This window comes from Podarcis melisellensis, assembly GCF_964234715.1.
Source record: "Podarcis melisellensis genome assembly, chromosome: 15".
NCBI classification, from domain to species: domain Eukaryota; kingdom Metazoa; phylum Chordata; class Lepidosauria; order Squamata; family Lacertidae; genus Podarcis; species Podarcis melisellensis.
Window position 1 is genome coordinate 13,334,019 of NC_138532.1, and position 15,743 is coordinate 13,349,761.

Sequence of the window (15,743 nt, forward strand, 5' to 3'; positions counted from 1 at the left end):
CAGCTCTGGGCAAGCAGACTAACATTTCTATTATGTAGCCCTCCCTTCCCCACAGGTTGCTGGACCACGTCATTCCAATTGGTCCCTGTGTTGTAACAAGCGCAAGTAGCTCGGAAGAGGATCCTGCCCTTCCCCCATGCACATGTTCATTCTAGAGATGCGTTCACACGTTGGCTTGTACTCGTGTCGTGTACAAGTGTTTGTAAGAGTGCACGCTTGCCAATTTACACTGCTCAGCTATTGTGTGCTGACTGAAAATGTGCAGCTCAACTATGTGTGCAAATGGTCCAGTTGTTGAATGTAAGAGTGTGAATGCCCTTTAGTTGCTAAAGTTTTGCATTTAGGTGTTCTTGAACTCCAGCTCCCTGCACCTTGACCGTGGCATTGGCTGGGCTGGCTGGGGCTGATGGGAGGCAGATCCAACATCTGCACAGCCACGTTTCCCATGCCTGCGTTAAAGTGCTGCAAGGCTTGTTTCTTTGGGTTTCTGTGAACAGTGCTGCCCCTTTTTATATCTTCTGGGAGATGCCTGGCTAAACTTTGGGTAAATTAGTAGCACCTTCATTTTTCAAAATTCAGTCTCAGCCCCACCCCCAAATCCAATAATGAAACTGTCTTATACCAAATTAGACAACTGGCCCATCTAGCTCAGTACTGTCTGCAAGTCTCTCCCAGGTTTTAGGCAGAGGTCTTTCCCAACCACTTTTGGAGATGCTGGGATTTGAACCTGGGTCCTTCTGCATGCAAATTCTATACCACAGACCTGCTGCCCTTCTCCAGGACCCCTAGGACTGAGGTTCCCACTCTAGTGTACGGGGAAGACTGACTAGGTGATCTATGTCCCCAGTGTACTACTGTCCAGATGTAGCAGTTAATGGGCAATTTTGAGAGCCCTGGTTTCTCTTAAAACTGGACTTAGACCAAAAAGAACTTCAAACAGAGGACTGTCCCCTGGAAAATAGGACAGACCACTCTAGCAGAAATCCTAGGTCTAAGTTTCACTGAAGAGCATTGCAAATTTAGAATCCTATTATACTTAGTTGAAAGCAAACCTCACTGAACAGTGAGCTCAGTAAATAAAGGTAAATTATGACTGCCAAAGTGCTAGTTACTTAAGCATAACTTGTACTTGAGAAGCTTTAAAACACTGGGAATCTGGCTCAAAATCCAGGCGTTTAAAGTAAAGGCCATGAGAACAAGGAGACAATTCTCAGTCAGGCTTGTTCATTTAGAATACACGTGATATGTCTGGAGACTCACTTTGGTGTTAATGCAAATGTTAAGTACCTAGTTTTTAAGATGCCTACTGCATATGAAAATATACTTCATTTACACATAAATTACTTGGATTCCTTCAATGGCGAGAGCTGGAGGGAGGCTTGCTTTTTGTATGGCAAGTGCGTGTGAAAATTAAGAAGCTAGCCTTATTTACATAGGTGGAAGACCTATTCCAGCTGCTTCATTCTCTTACAAGAGGGAACGAGGAAAAGTAATTCAAGCGTTGACAGATCCTCTTTCTCCAAGTTACTTATGTCTGATCATGTAGAATACAGTCGAAAACCATCAAGTGAGGGGACAGAGATAAATGAATACAAATACACACTGTTTCCATACCCCTTTTAATGATCCCATCATAAAGCTACTGTTTCTGATTTGGTAGCCAGTTCATATTTATAAAAATCATTCCATCTAATACAGACTCATTACATGAGGACGGGATTTCTTGGGCAATTAAATCCCAATTCCTTACTGACAAACAGTATAAAAAAATTCCAACTGCTTCACAGGCAATGGCTCGGTCAGTGCTCATTATGGTGTATCTGAAGGCAAATTACGTTCTCGACAATCCACGATTATCCAAGTCCTTTACCTGTTAAGGCAAAATTAATATTAAAAAAAATGTTTTTCGCAGTTTAACTTTATTAGGGAAAAGGTCTCTAACCAGTAAAAACAGAGGACTCTTCAATGAAATCTCTGATAATTAACCTAGCAATTAACAAAGGATTTTATATCTTCAATAGAAAAAGAAATGGCTCTTTATGCTTTTGCTATTCAGTGCTGCTGAGAAATCTAGTAATTTAATGTGCTCAAATTGTTCCCCAACACCATCCAGTCTGGGTAAAAAGCAGAGCAACCATTCCACTTCACTTGTATTGTGATGTAGTGGCTCATGATAGATCTAAATGTTGTGGCAAGACAGTGTTAATTACTTTCTAGGGTTTAGGACCTTGAACAGCCAAGACACATACCATTCCAGAAGCAAATGGGGCCCATGCGACATTTCTCCCATGACTTTCAAATACAGGAAAGAAAACTCAGTGTCTGGAAGCAGACAGAGACCACACACAGCACAGCTACTCACTTTGTATATTCGGACTAGCCAATGTTCTGTGGTATATGCCTCTTCCAATACATCAAGCTCAAAGTCCTTGTTGCCAATCTCGGCATTTCTCACTCTGTCATAACCTGGAGGACGCTCTGGAAAAGAGGTGGGAGAGAGAATTAACAAAAGTAGCTTCAGTCAGTTCCCTGGTGCCCTTCTCCCTATTAAGTCTAGTTTTACCACTGTAAGAAAAAAATCTGTTTGTGTTAGCAAAAATGTAGATGCTTCAACATCAGCTTTCCATCAATTCCCCCCCCCCCAGCTTTCCATCAATTCACAGCCAATGAATTGTTAAATAAAAGGGGAGTGAGGGGAAGCAAATTAAACAGGATAACGTGTGACTGAAAGAAAAAACCTCCCCTGCCACAATCTATTATGCTATAAACACTAATTACGTGTCAGAGAGAAGACCAGGGGTCATCCAAAAACACAATTCCTAGGCAAAGTTTCTGGCTCTCATTTGCAGTGCCCAGATAAAAGTGACTTACTGGCTTCTGTATAGACTTGGCCAAAGCGATAGTAGCACATCTTGTACATGAGGCAGTTCAGCAGCACAGGAGAGCCCTCCCTGTCCACACGGAACTCTCCTGTTGGTGTGTAGTAATCATGCTCCTTTATGTGCTTTCCAGTGTCTGTGCTGCCTCCTATTCGCACCATCCACAGAAATTTATTGATATCTAAGGAAGAAGCGGCAACTTTGTCAATGTAACAGAGCAGAAAATCCATTAATAAAGAACAATTAAAGGTCCATTCATGGGAAATTTGCACAATATACGTATGAGATTACCATCCGAGGAATATCCAGTGAGGCCTCCAAATATTACCAGCACATAACTGACATCCAGCTCCCTCATAATCTCGTAAGCTCGCTCTTCGGTGGATGCCATAGCCTGAAAATTAAACAAAAAGCAGCTTATAAATTCACGTATCTCAGTTACCATGCCTTCTATTATCTATGCATAAATAGTCTTAACTCCTTCATTCAATTTTGTAGTTCATAATAAATAGCAGGGACAAGAAAACTGCAAAATGCCTTCATAGTTTCTCTGGAATGCGATGGGGAAAAAAACCCCTGGAATTCACAGAGCTACTGCACCTACCTGACCAACTCGAGAAATGTGGGTGTTATTCCAAGTGTTGTTATCCACAAGAATTGTTCGGTTTGCCATGGCTGTTATCTGATATCCATAATCCCACCAGGACATTACTTTCGCATCCTGAGCTCAAAACAGAAGAAAGCAATCAATGTAGTGAATTAAAAGGCAGTAAATGAGTTTGATCTGATTTGTGATGCAGTGAAAGGACAAAATGACTACAAAAATTTCTCTTTGTGGGTCAGTATCCTAGGATTATCAGTTGAATGGAAATGACAGTATTCTCAAAAATTCATATGTGACCATATGAAGCAGGTCTTTGCACAACAGAAGAATGATGAATTTGCCACTGTGAACAAATTTAATACGTATGCTGACAAAGTATTTTTAACAATAGAAGTGTTTTAATTAGAAACCATTCTGCTTGGGTTTGGAGACTCTTCACATGCCATTTTACATTAGTGATTTTCAAAAAAGCTTTTTTAAAAAGTATTTACAAGAATTGTACAGTGCCAATTTATTATATGTATTTTAAATTATTGGGAGATGAGGAAGAATTTAGTTTTTTAATACTATGTATCTGCATGTGACGTTCCCCCCCCCCCAATTAATTATAAAACATTCTGAAGTTTCAACAGATTCTGAAGGTTCAACATTCAACAGATTCAGTAGCCAACAGCATTTTCCCTCCCCACCTTGAAGTTCATTCAAGACAATTAGAGACAGCACACATTCAGACAGGTACCAGTGCCAAGAATGTATGCCAACAAGATAGACTAGGCAACAGTCCTTTCATATAATGACATTACAAATACATAATCAGGCAGTAACTGAACATTCATGCCACCACAAATATTTCAGATTGAAGGAGAAAATATATGCAGATTCCCTAAAATGTAAACTAACCACCTGCTTCCAAATAAACTTGATGGATCATCAAAATCATCTTCAGAGGCCCTACTCAGGATCCCTACCCTTGTCCTCAACTCCCACTCACTTGCCAAGGTACCTCCTTGAGCAATTCTTTATTCCTGAGTAGGACCTGATCCATGATGCTCCTACTGAATCTGTAGATTATTTTATCAGTTCAAATACTGCTGTCTAATGATTTTCTTTTCGTGTACTGTTAGTTGCCTCAGGAATCTTTGTAAATGAAATATTTAAAGTATTTTTAATAGCTGACACATGTGCTTTAGACTAAACGTCAGCCAACATAAAGATTAGGAAGCATACCTGCTCCTTTAGGGCAGGCCCTCCAACCTCTCCACCGCACCTAAAACAAACTCAATGTGTGTGCAGAGACCAGCCCTGTAGAGATTTATACCTCTGGTGTATTGTGACGAAGCCAGTAATAAGCTTCCCTGAAGTCATCAAAGATTATTCTGCTGCCATCACCACCACGTGCTGACAGCACTATGGAGGGAGAAGAGTAGGCTTCACTGGTTACCCAAGTTGAATGGAAAGTGTAGGTGATCAAGAAGAAAGCCATGACCAGGATCATGCCACTGGCAACCTAGGAAAGCAAGAGTAGCCATCAAAATGTGAAACAGCCACTCAGTAGTTATACAGAAACTATCTTACTTACAACACAAAAACTGTTACCCATACATAGCAGGTGATCTGTAGACTATTCAAGTGCAATTCCCACAATATTTCTTTCCTATGCACAACTTAGTGGAGTACCCAGCCTTCTTTTGAGTCATATTTTTAGTATCTTCCAGAAAAGTATGATAAGAATCTAACAAGCAAGTAACCTCACATAGCCACTTACTTCGTTTTTGATGGGGTAAGTAGCATCCTGTTGCTTTTTTGTCTTCTTGTCAGGTCGGCTGATATCTAAATTTTTCATGTAAGTTGACAACACTTGGGAGACTCCAATGCCAGACAGAATGCACATAACTGGGGCCAATACCAGCATGAGACGGACCTGTTAAGACAGCAGCATACGGAGTGCTTGGCTACTATGCAAATGAAATAAAAACTCTGGAAGCATAGGGACAGCAGAGACAAAGAGATTCCATGAAAAAATTGCCAGTCCTATGATAAGTCAACTCTCAGTACTCACCATCACAGCCGAGAAGTACATGCTGGTCACACCATACATGATGATAAAAATGCGGGCATCAGACAGATTACTGAAGCAATAATACAGGCCAACTGTAACAGAAAGAGATATGAGTCAGCTGCCAGAAGAGTTACATCTATGCGTGCAGAGAATACAAATAGAGCATTCTTATTAAAACAGTGTTTAACACTGGCATTAGGGCAGGTTTTCCCAGCCTGAAGCCCTCAAAATGTTTGGGGCTACAACTCCTAGCAGTTCCAGCCAGTGTGGCTAATGGTCAAGAATAATGGAGGTTGCCTAAAATATCTGGAGGGCACCAGATGGTGGAAGGGTGTCATAGAGACTAGCAGTTCCCCACTCAAGAGTCAGATATCTGCAAAAGGTGGTTGGTATGAAAGCATAGTAAAAAGCTATGCTAAACTCACCTGGGAACATGAAAACAAGGAGTTGCAGATCAAAATAGTAGGATGACCATGTGGTAGGCTGATGCTCAGAGACTGAAGCAATGATGGGAATATTGTTCTTCGCATAGGAAGGATCCAGCAGTGAATAGAAGCGGCCAGTCCATGGGGAGATCTTTCCTGTGTGAGATTAAGAGATCCAAATGTACATGTTCAAGTTTACAGAGTAATTAATATCTCTCAACAAGTTTACACAATATCTCATTTCCAATATGCATATTCTATACCTAAATTTCCCCAAAGCTCAAATTTAAAAGTTCAGTTTCCTAAAAGGTAAAACAAAACTGATGGACCCCAGTGATATTTGTTTTTCATTGTTTTCAGGTAAATATCAAAACAGGCTTCTTCCCCTTTCCTTAGGCAAATTCAACATATAATAAGGATATTAATAATTCAGTTATTGCTACTCAGAATGTATCTAAATAAAAACTGTTATTCCCAGCATGGCAAAACCAAATGCTTACACAGTTCAGCAACTGTGTGTATGCACACAGCTGAGAAAAACAAGTACTAAAATATTTAATGGAAAAAATGGTTCCAGACAAAAACATGCAAATTCTCTATTGATTAGGAAAAATATTGTTCCTACTGTAAGAGTATAGGAATAGCATGCATTTTAGTAGCACCAACTGCACCTGTAAGCATCAGAATGGCTCCTATTGACAGAAGGACAAACCCAACCAGGGAAATTACACTCCTGAAGAGAATCTCGAACTGCTGAGGGTTCAGTTTGCTGCGCAAATAATCTACAAAGGCATGAATCTGGCACAGGCCAAATACACCCAAGGCAGCCATATGTTCAGAAGACAGGACAGGCTGCAGGAAAGAACAAACATGCACCGTTAAGCTGCATTATGTGACAACTAAATAATTTGTCTCTGGCCAACAGTATCACATACATACGTAAGCCACTTCTTTGCCACGAAGAATTATCGCTGTACACATGGACAATTAGTCCAACATAGAATACAGTTACCTATTAGCCCCATTTCTATTATTGTTACTTTATATGGATCTGACGAGTGTCTCCCCCTCCAATTTTCTATTTCAGTTTAATAACATTTATCTTAATGTAGCTGAGCTAAACGATCTGGGTAAAGCCCAGAAAGACCATGCTTTTCTGTGGCGAGTATAATAAAGACAGAATATGGTTGTTTTATGGCAAGAGTGGCATTTTATCAAGAGGCAACAATGCAATAATACTCCTCTTATTAAATGAGAAATGCTATTTGAGGGCTGATCCTGGTGGATGATCTTATCTTTTCCCTATCATACAGAAAGGAAGGTTCTGCTAGACATGGATTTGCACAAAATCACAACCAACTTTCTTCAGTATGCCAGATTTCTCACCTGGAAACCAACGAAAGATATCTGCATTGATAGGATGGTTCCTAGGCAATATACTGTGCAGTAAGCCACATATATCCGATGGGAGAATCGTCCAGTTAGCATCAGCACCAGCACATGAAGGGGAATGAGGTTAATCAAAAACACATAACCACCCCATGAAGAAACCTGAAAAAAAGATTAAAGGGGGCACAGCATTTTACATCTATAAATACTATTGTTTGTTTACTCCACAAAGCAAAATATTTTTAACTTCTAAGTAGAAGTCAATACTACAGAGGCATACTCTTACAAAAGAGCCTTGTTCAATTGCTAAATGAAAAGGCCACTCAATACCCCTGTTGAGCTAGTGTGAGAAACAGCTGGGCCTGGGCCTGATAGTCTCACAGATGGAGGGATGTGGTGAAGATGATTGCTTAAGGTTTTCTTGTGTATTCATGACTGAAGTAAAATTTACACAAGGGAATCTGAAGGCTCACAGACAACTTGACTGTTATGGCACCAATCACCAATTCAAGCACCACCACCCCTCCCACAAATACAGCAATAACAATATTTCTGTAGCGGTGCTGAGTACTCCTACCTAGTCCCTTCACAAACTTGCAATGATGTTGGGTCCAGGATTGCAAAACATATTCAGCTTGGTAGGCTGAATTCCACTCACTCTTGCCAGCTCTGATGATAGAAGATTAATCTGATGGGTGAAACAACTGCTGCTCAATAAATTCAAAGCATTATTGAAAAATCACTTACCATGTAGAAATAGGCAAGTGCACACATGGCTGCCCAATAAATGGAGCCTGTTTTCACTGCTTTGATCCACATGTAGTAAGTCAGAAGCATACAGAATATAGCAATACCTGGAAATAAACAAGACATAGGAGTCAACCGCATGAAGAAACCCCCCATCATGCAATCTCCACATGCCAGTAAGCAGTGTGCTTTAAACACTGATCTTACCTTCATTGTCATAGGATCCAGCGACAGAACGAGATATGTAACCAGGTACCACAGCTATCATTGCTGCAGCCAAGAGACCTGCCCCTGCATCCTAGACAGAATAAAAAAAAATGAACTTTGATTGCTTAGACTGTCTTTCACGATATGTAACAAAAGACTTCCCGGTTCCTTCTTACTCATCAATCCCAATAGTGACTTTAAGATCTGTACAGGCTTCAAGTTAGCAAGTATGCATTACAATTCAGGTTTGCAAATGAGGTCTACTTGTAGAATGTGGATTTTCTTGTTTAAAAAATGAAGATTTTCATATGCAAACATACAATTGCATCATCTATATGAATTAAAGGGAACATGCACAATGTTAACTGCCTCATAAATTGTGTGTAAGCAACGATTAGAAACTAATAATACCAGCCTCAGATCTTTTACAGTGATGAATGAAATTAGCACTAGAAAGCATTGCAACCATGACCCATCCTTGTTTTTACCTTGAGTTCTTTGGTGAGGTGATACGTTACTATGGTGGTGAAGGAGGAGAAAAGGGGGGCCAGGAAAACACACACATTTCGTATGTCAATTGTAATGTGGAAGAAGTGCAGAACATGGTAAATCGCTGCTGATGTGATCATTAAACCTGAGACAGAGGGAAGGAAAGATGTTCTATTGGCAAGAAATCACAGATTTTCCAAATGCAAAAGAACAGAATGAGCAGGTGCAGGACTTGGAAATATGAGCCAAATCTCATCCAGCAAGGGGTGATGTCTGACCTCCAAACAGCCAAGGAAAGCCTCTTCAATACTCGCAGGGTATTTATTTGCTGTAAATAAGTTTGACAAAACACTACAACCCTTCTGGAAGATGCATGGCAAGTGTTTCCCATTCTCTCTAGCACTTTTCATCCACAGTTTAAAAAAAGGACAAAGTTCCGAACATCATTTTACCTGGATAGATAGTCCCACCAATTATTCGACCCAGCGGATACCATGCTCTGTCGTCAAACCAGTTGTGGAATTTATAGAAACCCTCTTCTGCCAGGAAGCGAGTTGTGCGGTAGTTAAAATACCTGTGATAACAACAGAAATCTGAGTGCCTCTTCAGCTGCATATACAACACACTATTTGCTGCTCCTCATATTACAGTCTGAGCCTTCATCTAAAGTTCTTATGGAAAAGCGCTGTCACATCTAATACATAAACCAGTGTCAGCCTGATTGATGAGATATGTTTCCAGTTTCGGTTGGTAGGGATCTGATTTCCAAACACAAACACTCCAAACAGTTTTCACCACAAGCAACTAAAAGCATCCAAATTACTTTTATATATCATTTGGCATACCGCAACACAAAGTGTATTGCTTTATACAAGCTTCTCTAAATCATACTGGAAATCTGAAGCAAAGAAGCTCCATCTCCCATAAACATGTTCATGCAACCACTGATTTAAGTGTTTCATTGAAAAACAGAATGGTCATTGGTCTCACAGCTTCAGAAGTTACTTTCGAAAACATTCATTCTACTATACTTTTATCTTTACATTTTAAAATCAATTCCCTATTCAATCCAGATGGGTCTAACTAAAATTGATACTACTTCTACTGTTGAATTGACCAAGGCTAACTCTATTAAAATTTTCTGCAGAAAAACTCTTTATCGTTCAGATATTTTTGAAGCCCTGTCATTAGAGAAGGACAATCTATCAATATCCTTCTGGGTAACACCACAATCAACACCTATGCATAGCAGAACAATTGCTCTCTCAAAGCAAAGTAGACTACTAAGAGGCAACAGGAATACTTACGGATCAAATTCATGAATGACACTCTCAAATCTTAATACAGAGAAGAGTCTAGTAGAGAAAGCTGCAACACAAAAGGAAGGAATATTAATGCAGTTGTACAGGTAAAATGTTTTAATGCTGGTCCTTTGTTATGTGGAAGCTTATTAGTTTGAAACTGTTATAGCCATCAAAGAAGCATCTAGCATTGTGTTAGGTATAAGCATCAAGGCATAAGATACAAAATGAACCAGCAGATGCAGATGATGCTTATAGTCATATAGTTATCCCTGACTAATTTTTTTAAACTCAAACTTACATAACACAGCTGCCATTGACAGAATCAAGAGCTTGAGGAGAGTGTCCTGTTTCTCATAAGAGAGGCGGAGGAAGCCTAACTTGGTCATTTTGGCAAAGGCAACAGCAAGCAATCCTTAAATACCTGGAAGGAAAACAGAAAGTAGAGATCACCAAGGTTGTTGGGGTTTTTTAAACTGAACTAGTGCAACCAAGTCTTCAGGCTTTCTAAATTATAACATTACAAGCAAACATATTTCCAAGGACAGGTCATCTCCTGGGTCATTTACAAGGTATCCCTCCTATGAGAACCAATCTAAAATCTCAGTGACACAATTCCACACAAAAGCATTCCTTTTCCAGAGGAACTGATCCAATACCATCTTCTGCCCATATAAAGTCTCTAAGGTTGCATCCCATACACACTTATCTGAGAGTAAGTTCCACTGGACTCAAAAGGATTTGCTTCCGAGTATATACTCATAGAGCTGTGTTAGCCAACATCAATTGTTCCAACACATTAACATAGCAGATTTCAGGTATAAAATAAGCCTATGCCAGCTAATTGTTTATAACTTGTTTTTAAATGTTAATTTGGATTTTGTATTTATATTTGTGGGCTGGGTATTGTTTAGAGGCTTTTGTTGGGGAATGTATTTTTATTAGTTTGTATACATTAGTATTTTTAACTTTTAATCATTTTTATTATGTATTTTGTGCTTTTTATATTAAAACTTTATGTTGTGAACCGCTCTGAGACCTATGGGTATAGGGCAGTATAAACTTTTAATAAATAAATAAAATGTGTAATGACAGCCTGAATGGGAATTTTCTCTTATATAGTCACAACTTTTCAAATATATTAAAAGAAAATGCATTCATTATTGTACCAAAATTTGGTCCTATCTATGCATTTGTGAGGCCAATGATTTTAAAAAGAAAATAAACACAGTATACAAAATATATTCACTTATACATTTCAACGCTACTTTTATTTTCCCACCCAGTATCTTACAAACTGCAAACATCATATTAAAACACACACACAAATACTGAATGTGCATTTTCTATCAGAAATTCAGTAGTACAAAATTTTGGAAGGGTAATAAAGACAAAACAAATAGAAGCCATTTTAAGTAATTTGATGCAACTGTGTAAGCGCAGCAGACTCTGACTGGCTTGTCACTGTCTACAACACTGATAGCACTAGGTAAATATTGAGCAATAGTGATCGGTAGACAAATGGGTAAATCTACCAGCAAGACACATATGGATATGAAATTGAGAGAAATGAACTGTCCCAAAAAAGCATAGTTCATTTTTGCTAAGAGATGCTAAGGGAGCCTCTCACCCTTGAGTCTGTATATGTTGTTGGACTACAACTCCTATCATTCCTTGCCAGCATGACCAGTGGTTAAGGATGATGGGAGCTGTAGTTTAAGAACTGGGGTCCCAAGGCTGTGCTAGGGGTGGGGTGCAAGGATAGTCTAAAAGATGTGTCTGTACAGTATTTGCCATCTGAAATCCCACATCTATCAAGCCAAGACTCCTCTGGTATTTTAATAGCAATGTCAGGCATAACACAGAGAGAGACATGTTACACCAATTAGTACAGTCAAACATTGGCTGTTGAATGGAATCTGCTCCGGAAGCCCATTCGGCTTCTGAAATATTCCACAACCAAGGTGCAGCTTCTGATTGGCTGCAGGAGTTTCCTGCACTCAAGCAGAAGCCGCGTTGGACATTTGGCTTCCGAAAAATGTTTGAAACACTTACCTCCTGGTTTTCAGCGTTTGAGAGCTGAAACGTTCTAAAACGGAGGCATTTGGGAACTAAGGTTTGACTGTATACCTACAACTAATATAGCTAGCTGCATTACACTGAATGTTCTCAACTTGCAAGACTACAGCTTACTCACCAGTATGTCCATCCTCATCACAGGCAGAACCTTTAAGAAACAAATCTTTTGTACCTTGAGGACATTTTTTTTAAAAAAAGCAATATGCCTTATACTCTGATGAGAGAATTCATCCCAGCAGATTCTAGAGAGCTGAAGATGAAATGTTATATATTTCTGGGGATATTTATTACATGACTAAAGGTTCCAACCTCTAGGAACACAAGGCACACAGCTACTACCTCAATTAACGCCCTGTCCCAAAGAGTGCAAAAATGAGTAATTATGTCACAGTATTTTATATCTGCCAAGGGTCCAAATAAGACTAAAAAAGAGATAGGAAGAAGAAATGCTTTCAGTATCTCTTTGATACCCTGGTGGTCTACTTAATTTTATAGAACTAATTATTATTATTTTTGGTTAGATGACCTTGTAGAGGGAACCCTGTCTTGCTATGCAAGTGCAAGGGCTTGTTTGCAAGTTCTGTGGGTGTGTGCATGTGCAGGGATTAACCAGAGTTTGATTAGCCATACTGCTGATCTACACGTACGCATGTGCCACCAGTACATTTCTTAATGCAAGGAAGGAATTCTATGGTTCATGAGAAACTTGCCACAATATTATGAAATGGGGTGGGGAGCATATCCTTATAGAAACAGAATAGGGGAGATCTGCTTTGAAACATTTGCTTGTTTAAATAAAGCTAATTTACAATGAATAACACTATCAGTCCATCTAGTCCACAGCTGTCTGCATTAAGGACCATTAGTTCTTCAATGCCTTTTAACGGGAGACACCTTGAGCTCTTCTGCACACGAAGCATGTGTCCTGCCTCTATAGCCCCTGGCAGGGAAGGAGGTTGCCAACTAAGCAGGGAAGACATATCTTGCCTCACAGCTTTGATATGGCTTTTAAGATTTGCGGGAGGGGGCACCCTTCCTTTAAAAAAGTTAAGCATGCATTGCCTAGATCAGGGTTTCCCAAACTTGGGTCTCCATCTGTTTGGGGACTACAACTCCCATCACCCCTAGCTAAGCAGGACCCGAGTCAGGGATGATGGGAACTGCAGTCCAAAAACAGATGGAGACCCAAGTTTGGGCCTAGATCTAGGCAAAGCTAAAGGTGGTGACGGGCATGTGCCACTCTAGATTTCAAGACGGGCCGCTGGAGAAGCGGGAAAACCGTTTTACCACTTTCAAAGCTCCCCAGGCATTTCAAAGAAGTCTCTACGATTCTATGAGGGGGGAAAACCAGCATGACAAAGGGGACGTGCCACTGTTCTCTCCGTATGCAGTTTTGCTTCTTGCAACACAGACCCTGCCCTGCTGCTTTTAAAAAAGGAAAACCGCTTCCCTCTTCTGCAGACCGCAAGCCCCTCGAGGGAAGGGGCCTGTGGCCCTGCCCTCCGCGTAATAGCCGGGGCACGGCCGGGGTGCTAAAGAGCGGCAACATGGGCCTTTGTGACCGGCGTGGGAGAAATAAGCACCGTATTTCAGGGCTGAAGGGGAGGCACTTTTCAAAGAAGGCGTCGCCGCTCCTGCCAGGCAGAAGAAAGCGGAACCGCCTCAGCCGGCGGCCAGCTCGCTCCGAGGTCGCGGGTCCCGCCAGGCCAGCTTCGCGCAGAAGCCCTCAGCCTCCCCTGCTCTCCCTCAGGCCCCGGCCAGATCCCTTCCCGCCCCCCTCAGGAAGCCCCAGCCCTGCAGCGGCGCCCGCTCGCTTCCCCTCACCTGTGTGACTCGGGCGCCTCTCCTCAGCCCGCTCCCTCAGCCATCCGCTCCACGCGCATCCACTCCCTGCGGCAGAGACGGCCCGCCTCCCGCCAGCCCAACTGCCGGCCAGCGGTTGGCGGAGACGGCTGCCGATCACGCCGAAGGGGGGCGGCCTCTCCGAAGAGCGCCGTTAGGACGAGGCCAGCGTCTCTCGCCAAAGGGGAGGTTTCAGAGGCACGCTCCGCCGCCTCCGTCGCTGATTGGCGGAGGGGAGGGAGACGGCGGGGAAGGCTGTCTTTTGAGGGACCAGGGAAGTTTGGTTGAGGGCGCGAGCAGTGACGTGTCGCTCCCTGTTGGTAGAATTCGGAGACGGGCAGGAGGGGTGTGGCCAGTTCTCCACGTGACAGGATGCAGAGGGGGCGTGGCCGGGGAAGGAGATCAGGGTTCTGTGCTCTGCGGGTGCAGTCAGATGCATTTGGTGAGCTCCGTTTAGTGCAATGGGATTTATAGAATTGTAGAGCTGGGAGGGCGGCGCAACGGGGGTAGCGTTGCATAATTTTTCAAGAGCACGTTGGAAGATGAAAGATGAGTAGTTTCGGAATTGCAGAACTATACACCCATATTTAGGTGTATGCATACTGTATTCTAGGGGCACGGGTGGTGCTGTGGGTTAAACCACAGAGCCTAGGACTTGCTGATAAGAAGGTCGGCGGTTCAAATCCCTGCGATTGGGTGAGCTCCCATTGCTCGATCCCTGCTCCTGCCAACCTAGCAGTTCAAAAGCACATCAGAGTGCAAGTAGATAAATAGGGAAGGTAAATGGCGTTTCCGTGCACTAATCTGGTTCTCCAGAAGCGGCTTAGTCATGCTGGCCACATGACTGTATGCTGGCTCCCTCGGCCAATAAAGCGAGATGAGCGCCGCAACCCCAGAGTCGTTCACGACTGGACCTAATGGTCAGGGGTCCCTTTACCTTTATACTGTATGCTTGTGACACACTGACCACTGATAAATGTCATCTCCAACTCCTTGAAATATTCCATCAAGGTTGTCTCCAAAAAATGTTGCGCATCATTTGGGAAACAGGCGAACTAATGCCAGTGTACTGGAAGAAGCAAAGATCACCAGTGTCAAAACAATGATTCTTCAACTTCGGTGGATTGGTCATGTTGTTCGGATGCCCGATTATTGTCTTCCAAAGCAACTAAAAAAGGTAAAGGTACCCCTGCCCGTACGGGCCAGTCTTGACAGACTCTGGGGTTGTGCGCCCATCTCACTTAAGAGGCCAGGGGCCAGCGCTGTCCGGAGACACTTCCGGGTCACATGGCCAGTGTGACATCGCTGCTCTGGCGAGCCAGAGCTGCACATGGAAACGCCGTTTACCTTCCCGCTGGTAAGCGGTCCCTATTTATCTACTTGCACCCGGAGGTGCTTTCGAACTGCTAGGTTGGCAGGCGCTGGGACCGAGCAGCGGGAGCGCACCCCGCAGCAGGGATTCGAACCGCCGACCTTTCGATCAGCAAGTCCTAGGCGCTGAGGCTTTAACCCACAGCGCCACCTGTGTCCCTACTGTATTCCAAACACCACTTTCTGGACACGGCCCAGGAGAGAGGAGCAGAACCACCGTATAACAGTGCCCCCAGCTCCTCTAGACGGTCCAGAAGGATGTTATGGTCGATGGTGTCAAAGGCCGCTGAGAGATCCAGCAGAACTAGGAAACAGCTCTCGCCTTTGTCCCTAGCCCACCGGAGATCATAA

At 42.4% G+C, this 15,743-nt stretch overlaps 1 protein-coding gene across 1 annotated transcript; it reads right to left on the bottom strand.

Annotated features, from left to right (window-relative positions):
- Nucleotides 1-1,605: 1,605 nt before the first annotated feature.
- On the bottom strand, nt 1,606-14,157 carry STT3A (STT3 oligosaccharyltransferase complex catalytic subunit A). Its single transcript, XM_081889651.1, has 18 exons — nt 14,004-14,157; nt 10,402-10,524; nt 10,107-10,167; nt 9,252-9,373; nt 8,799-8,944; nt 8,311-8,401; nt 8,104-8,210; nt 7,354-7,518; nt 6,639-6,819; nt 5,968-6,123; nt 5,543-5,634; nt 5,249-5,404; nt 4,802-4,990; nt 3,484-3,600; nt 3,171-3,273; nt 2,872-3,060; nt 2,363-2,478; nt 1,606-1,870 (listed from the first exon to the last, which is right to left on the bottom strand). Exons 2-18 carry the CDS (start codon nt 10,487-10,489, stop codon nt 1,832-1,834), a joined length of 2,118 nt encoding a protein of 705 aa, XP_081745777.1. The 5' UTR covers nt 10,490-10,524; nt 14,004-14,157; the 3' UTR covers nt 1,606-1,831.
- Between the last annotated feature and the right edge of the window lie 1,586 nt (nt 14,158-15,743).

Coding starts and splice junctions, on each gene's coding strand:
- STT3A (XM_081889651.1), bottom strand. CDS start 10,489: ATGACCAAGTTAGGCTTCCTCCGCCTCTCTTATGAGAAACAGGACACT. Junction 3,601..4,801: donor TTCGTCACAATACACCAGAG/GTATAAATCTCT, acceptor TTTTGAGCTCAG/GATGCGAAAGTAATGTCCTG. Junction 1,871..2,362: donor GGCTAGTCCGAATATACAAA/GTGAGTAGCTGT, acceptor TTGCCTTAACAG/GTAAAGGACTTGGATAATCG.